This window comes from Piliocolobus tephrosceles, chromosome X, assembly GCF_002776525.5.
Source record: "Piliocolobus tephrosceles isolate RC106 chromosome X, ASM277652v3, whole genome shotgun sequence".
Lineage (NCBI taxonomy): Eukaryota > Metazoa > Chordata > Mammalia > Primates > Cercopithecidae > Piliocolobus > Piliocolobus tephrosceles.
This window is the reverse complement of record NC_045455.1, coordinates 94,802,973-94,809,884: the sequence shown is the minus strand read 5'-3', so window position 1 is coordinate 94,809,884 and position 6,912 is coordinate 94,802,973. Positions and strand designations below refer to the sequence as shown.

Here is a 6,912-nt window from a genome sequence, read left to right as displayed (position 1 = left end):
AAAAGCGAAACTCCATCTCAAAAAACAAAAAAAGAACAGGAAGCTGGTAGGACCCAGGGTCAGCTTCGCCTGCTTCCCGGCTCCTCCTCTAGAAGGCGCTGTGACAGGCACATCAGGGCACCAGGAGAAATCACAACTCAGTCCTTACCCTTCCCAAGCAGGGCAGACTAGGATCGTGTGGTGTTCACAGGTTGTGAACACATGGGGAAGGAAGGAGTTGAATTTGAGGACATCTGAGAACTCTTAAGAGAATGAATTGGACCTTAAAATATAGGAAGACTTCATGGAGTTGACAGTGGCTTGGAGAAGGTGGCATCTGGACTGTGGGGTCTGTAAGGGGCCTTCCCCTTTGAGGTGCCTGGAATGTGGGGTGCCAGAGGGAGAGGATGGTTTCATCCATCCTGGTGGGGGTCAAGCTGTTGTGCCTTAGAGGCCTCCAGCTACAGAACTGAAGAAACAGCAGCCACGAGGCGCTGAAAAAAAATTTCTTCCAGCCTGGGGAACACAGTGAGGCCCCTCCCTACAAAAAATAGAAAAAAAAACATTAGCTGGACATGGTGGCGGCGCCTGTAGTTGCAGCTACTCGGGAGGCTGAGGGGGGAGGATCACTTGAGCCAGGGAGGCCAAGGCTGCAGTGAGCCATGATCATGCCACTGCACTGCAGCCTGGGTGACAGGTCTCACTCTAACCCAGGCTGGAGTGCAGTGGTGTGAGACCTGTGAAAAACATTCTGCAACTATTCGGGTGTATGCTGGAGGGAAGCATGAACAAATGAAGTCAGACCGTGCTTTTTTATGTTTTGCTTCAGAGCCAACTTGTGCATTTTGCAGGCGGTCCCCACTGCCCTCTCCAGTGCCTTCACCTGGGCTCCCACCTCTGGGGCTCCACTGCCAGCAAGGCCACTTGGCCAAGCTCCTGATCCTTGTGCTCCCCCATCCTCTGGTCACCCTGACTGGAAGTCTTGGAGTCACTGCTGACTTTCTGTCCGACCTCACCCCCCACATTCAAACAGTGGCCTAGTGCTTGGAAATGTCCCTCTGGGGTTCCACAAGCACAAGCGGTGGCTGGGTGCAGTCCTGTGTCATCGACTTCCTCTGATGGCAGCCTGGCGGGTGGCCTTGGGCTCTTCCTACCCCAGTCCACTCCCCTTTGCCCCCCCGCAGACTCCCTCCTTAGGGCGGGACGAAGGTGGCACTGGCACGAAGGTGGCAGTGGATCCACGTCCAGTGACGAGAACACACCACTTCCAGACTCTTCACCTCCCAGGTGTGCTCTAGTCCCTCAGACACAAACGGAAGAAGATAATCCTACGCTTTCCTGAGCCCCCGACCTTCATAGACCACTGAGAGCTGGCACTCGGCACATCTCCCTGATGGAGAAAGCGCTTGTCCTTCACTCCCGTGAGAGCCCTGCAGGCCTCTGGCTCCCGGCCCGTCAGCACTGTCCTCCGCCAGCCCCTCTTTTTCTAGGCCTGCCCCAAGCCTGTCCTTGAAACCCGCCCTACCTGCCCCCAGCCTAGGCCCCAGGTGGACGCGCCCCTTGGGGTCTACAGAGCCTTGCCGGTGGGAGGCAGCGGCTCCGGGGCCGGGGCAGACAGGGCGCCTCATTCTGTTCTGGTGGCACCGGTGGGCCCATGCAGGTGGCCTGGATTTTATTTTTCTGCGCGCATTAGCCCAGTCTCTGGAAGCAGTGTTGCGGCCTGGCTCAGGGCCGGCTGGATGCGCTGTCATTTCAAATGTAAGCAAGCGCTAGGCAGATCCCTTGTCAGCCGGCCTTGCTCGCACCGCCCGCAGGGCGAGGACAGGACCCTCCCGGAGGCCCTCCCCGGTGCCTCTAACCAGGAACCTCCGTGCGCCGCGCGGGGCCGCCCCCAGGCGTGACCTTACCCGTGCTCTGTCCCTGCAGAATCTCCTACGACCCGGCGAGGTACCCCCGGTACCTGCCCGAAGCCTACTGCCTGTGCCGGGGCTGCCTGACCGGGCTGTTCGGCGAGGAGGACGTGCGCTTCCGCAGCGCCCCAGTCTACATGCCCACCGTGGTGCTGCGCCGCACCCCCGCCTGCGCCGGCGGCCGTTCCGTCTACACCGAGGCCTACGTCACCATCCCGGTGGGCTGCACCTGCGTCCCCGAGCCGGAGAAGGACGCAGAGAGCATCAACTCCAGCATCGACAAACAGGGCCCCAAGCTCCTGCTGGGCCCCAATGACGCGCCCGCTGGCCCCTGAGGCCTGTCCTGCCCCAGGGGGCTCCCCGGCCCGCCTCTTGAGGCGCCCAGGCTGCAGCAGTCTGGAGGGCTCGGTCGGGGACCTCTGAAGAGAGCACACCGAGCAACCAAGCGCGAGCATCAGCGCTGCTTTTGCACGGAGACTCATCGGACGCGGGCATCTCTGGCTGCTCTTAGCCACAAGCAAGCAGCGCGGCTGGAAGCTGACGGGAAACGACCCAGCAGGGTCACCCTGTGTGCGGCCTGCACGGAGGTTTGGAGAAGTGCAGGGAGGAGCCTCCCAGGTGGGCTGCGGCGGGTGCAGGGCGTGACTCACCGCTGGGTGCTTGCCAAAGAGATAGGGACACATATGCTTTTTAAAGCAATCTAAAAATAATAATAATTAGAGCGACTATATACCTACTTTTAAATCAGCTGTTTTGAATAGAGGCAGAGCTATTTTATATTAGCAAATTAGAGCTACTCTATTACATTTCTTACTTAACATATAAACATTGTTTTTTACTTCTGGTGGGATTTTGTTTTTTAGCATAGTTGGAATCCTTGGATAAATTTTTTAGCAGGCGCACTCTGGCCTGGGTCTCTGAATTCAGCCTGTCACCGATGGCTGACTGATGAAATGGACACGTCTGATCTGACGCACTCTTCCTTCCTCTGAAGGTCTTCACCGGCCTCCAGGTGGACAAAGGGATGCACAGGTGGCTCGCATGCGCCAGGGCCAGCTAAAGAGTTCCAGAGATCTCAGATTTGGTGTTATGAGTCATGAGTACAGAAACAGTCTCAAACTCGTACAGTTTTTTTTTCCCTTTTGAAAGCCGTGGGGGCCAATTTGTGGCTAAGAGGTGGTGAGATAAGAAGTGGAATGTGACATCTTTGCCGGTTGTCAGGAAGAATCCAAGCAGGTATTGGCTTAGTTGTAAGAGCTTTAGGATCAGGCCGAATATGAGGACAAAGTGGGCCACATTAGAACCTGCAGAGATCACTCTGGGGGCTTGTTTCTAGATTCTGCCACCAGAGCTAGGTCCTTGCTCTTTTCTTTAGATTGAAAGTCTGTCTCTGAACACAATTGTAAAAGGTAGAAGTTCTTTTTAAGTCATTAAAAGAGTCTCGCTAAAGGATACACTGGCCGTGTGTATTTCTCTCAATTCTGCTTGATGGGCCAGACTAATTGTTAGAGGAAATCATGTGTTACCTAAGGTCTTCACTTTATCTTGAGGTTTAAATTCATCGAGATTTGATTTGGTCTTAGATCAACTAGTCAGGTAAGGCCAATGTCTTGGATCTTTGTGACACCCCAAAACCAGGAAGTGTCCTTTATTCACATGCGTTTCACTCCCAAACTTCAGCTACCACAGAAAGACCAACTGGCAGCCTTAGTCTGATCCAGATGAATGGGTCACTCAGAGACTTCCAGCTCCCACTAAAATGGACAGAAATTGTGCATGAAAAACACGTCACTGAGCAAATCCACACTTTTGTCCAAATACAATATTCAAACTGGAAAGCAGCAGCTATGGACAGTTCCGGACCGTACTTCCCATTCAACCTCTGGGGGAAGAAAGGGATCCTCTGGTGGTGTGTCTACCACACATTCCCATCCAGCCCATCCAACCTCTGGGGGAGGAAAGGGACCCTCTGTGGTGGTGTGTCTACAACACATTCCCATCCAGCCCATCCAACCTCTGGGGGAGGAAGGGATCCTCTGTGGTGGTGTGTCTACAACACATTCCCATCCAGCAACCGGAAGGTCCAGAGCAACACCACAAATCCACTCAGTAAAAAGAACTGCCTTTTTTTTTTTTGAGTCAGTCTCTCTCTGTCGCCCAGGCTGGAGTGCAGTGGTGTGATCTCGGCTCACTGCAAGCTTCGCCTCCCGGATTCCCGCCTTTCTCCTGCCTCAGCCTCCCAAGTAGCTGGGGATACAGGTGCTGCCACCACGCCCGGCAAATTTTTTGTATTTTTAGTAGAGACGGGGTTTCATCGTGTTAGCCAGAATAGTCTCAATCTCCTGACCTTGTGATCTGCCTGCCTTGGTCTCCCAAAGTGCTGGGATTACAGGCATGAGCCACCGCGCCCGGCCCAGAACTGCCTTTTAAAGCAGCGACTTAGGTGTTTTTTCCGTTATCACTGCTGTTGTGTAACACTTTCCAGGTCACTCCTCAAATATAAATAGTGCAAGCCTTGGAGGAAGGGCACCCAAGGAGAGGAAACGCTCTGCATGGGGAACATGTCATGATTTTATTCACTGCATTAATCATTCGTTTACCCTCAGCTTGCTAAAAGGTAGCACATTCCCAGTAGAAGAAATGAGCTTTCCATTTGAAGATGGAGAAAGGCAGCCTCTGTGTTTTTTCTCTGTACCGTACGTTCATCCACTTAGTGACCATCTACTGGGCACCTGCCAGGTTCCAGTCACCTAGCTCCTGCAAGGCAGTGGTGAGCAAGACAATCTCCCTCGTCCACTAAAATGATGAAACGACAAAGCTGCTAAAGCGCCTTGCGCCTGGGTGCCACTCTATGAACCTGCTCCCTTCGCCCCACTATGCTTCATTTTCGTTCCGTGTGAAATGAGGACTCAACACTGTTGGTAAAGTACCTGGCACAGCGCCTGGCACACATGAACACATGTGTGGACATGGACGCATCACTGCAGTCATTTATAAGCCACATTGAAAATAAACATCAAGCTAAGCCTTCTCCATGTTATGTCGCTTTAGGAGGCATCTGTCACAAGTGACAGATTGTAAGTGACAGTCTGTACACTTTTTTTGTACAAAAGATAGGTTTAAAATGAACTCACTGGGTCGGGTGCTTCAATACAGGGTGGCTTACACCTGTAACTCCAGCACTTTGGGAGGCTGAGGTAGGTGGATCACCTGAGGTCAGGACTTGGAGACCAGCCTGACCAACATGGTGAAACCCCATCTCTACTAAAAATACAAAAAAATTAGCTGGACATGGTGGTGCACAACTGTAATCCCAGCTACTCAGGAGGCCGAGGCAGGAGAATCGCTTGAACCTAGGAGGCAGAGGTTGTGGTGAGCCAAGATCACGCCATTGCATTGCAGCCTGGAAAACAAGAGTGAAACTCCATCTCAATTAAAAAAAAAAAAAATGGCTGGACGCGGTGGCCCACGCCTGTAATCCCAGCACTTTGGGAGGCCAAGGCGGGGGGATCACGAGGTCAAGAGTTCAAGACCATCCTGGCCAAGATGGTGAAATCCCGTCTCTACTAAAAATACAAAAATTAGCTGGTGCGGTGGTAGGCACCTGTAGTCCCAGCTACTCAGGAGGCTGAGACAGGAAAATTGCTTGAACCCGGGAGGCAGAGGTTGCAGTGAGCTGAGATCGTGGCACTGCACTCCAGTCTGGGTGACAGAGCAAGATTCCGTCTCAAAAAAAAAACAAAAACAAACGAACAAAAAAACTGACAAGTAAAATAATAAAGAAATAAAACAAAATGTATAACTTTAACTGGGCAGCAGCATTTAAATATAATATGTTGAAATTAGAGGTGGTGGCTAAGCTTGGAAAGGTACTGTTTCAAAACAAGATCTTTTTGGGACAAAATTTTTTTTCTCTTGCTAAAACTGAAGGGTTTTTTTTGGTGGGGGGGTGTTGCAGAGATGGGAGGTTGGTATTGTGTTTTACCAAATAAGGAAGTTTACTGGCTAGATAAATTGTGCCAGCCAAAGTTCAGTGACATCTCCCTCCCTACTACTCCCAGATCCACTTGGTTTATTTCACACATTTCCCTCCATGCCTTTCATTCCCAGGATTTGTGGAGGGGCAACACATGATATTGTACATTTCAGAACTTCTTCCCCTCCTCCCAGAAAAGTGCATGTTACCTTCACATGAATTCTACCTGGAGGATTCTGTGGCAGCCTTCGGAATGGAGGTGCTTTGCTGGTTCCTGAAGATCGTTTCCAAGTGACAGTATTTCAATTATATACTTGTTCTACAAAAATGAAATCATTTGGGAACAGAAATCCAAAAACACTCTGCAGATACCAACAGTTCCACAGTCAGAGGCCGGTTATCTCATTATGTCTTACCGCATCTCTTCCAGCAGGGCAAAGGGGGGAAATGGTCATTTTTAGTAACTGGTGCCAGCTCTGATTTTAGGAAGGAATGAAAGGAGGAGTACGGAAGCCCCATCTGAAATGGGGTCTGCAAGTTCCCGCTGCCTTTCATCTGTTCTTGCCGTTCAGGCCCTCATCACCCCAGACACACATCTGAAGAGTTTCTGAGAAGTGCTGGAATTTTGTTAGCAAAACAGAAATTATTCTACTACCCCTTCCCACGAATCAGGAAGGACTTAAAAAGACATGGATTAAAAACATTCCTTTTAGCCTCTGCAGTGCTTTGCTAAGGTACAGGCGGTGAGGGAGCCTTGGGGATTCCAGATGGCACTGACAACTGTGGGCATCGCCCAGCCCGACACCTCCCACCTAATTAACCGCCCAAAGGAACATGCCAGGCCTAATGAGTTGGTTAAGATGTAAGGTTGCAGAGGTATAGATGGCCTTTTATGAAACCTGGAGGTGGATCATATATGAACACAGATTTGCTAACATCAAAATCCCAACAGGGTCCAAAGCCAGGAAACATGGTGGCTGCTTACTAAACAAAAAATGCCGTCACCTCGTTCCAACAGCCTCCTCACTTACAAAGTTTGTACGTTTT

The 6,912-nt window shown here is 51.3% G+C and overlaps 2 protein-coding genes across 5 annotated transcripts in view; one reads left to right on the top strand and one right to left on the bottom strand.

Moving 5' to 3' along the window:
* Positions 1 to 1,097: 1,097 nt before the first annotated feature.
* LOC113224801 (interleukin-17D-like) lies at positions 1,098 to 2,224 on the top strand. Its single transcript, XM_026454205.1, has 2 exons — positions 1,098 to 1,266; positions 1,842 to 2,224. Exons 1-2 carry the CDS (start codon positions 1,098 to 1,100, stop codon positions 2,222 to 2,224), a joined length of 552 nt encoding a protein of 183 aa, XP_026309990.1.
* A 402-nt stretch (positions 2,225 to 2,626) lies between these two features.
* Positions 2,627 to 6,912, bottom strand: part of EEF1AKMT1 (EEF1A lysine methyltransferase 1) — a 50,150-nt gene continuing 45,864 nt past the window's right edge. For 2 of the 4 annotated variants that reach the window (XR_003309414.2, XR_003309413.2), the window contains exons 6-7: positions 6,092 to 6,184; positions 2,740 to 3,643 (exon numbers count right to left, since the gene is read on the bottom strand). The gene's annotated coding sequence lies outside the window, so the exon portion shown is untranslated. Of the gene's footprint in view, positions 3,644 to 6,091; positions 6,185 to 6,912 lie in introns of all 4 variants that reach the window. The other 2 variants (XR_002726066.3, XR_003309415.2) reach the window with 2 other exon arrangements.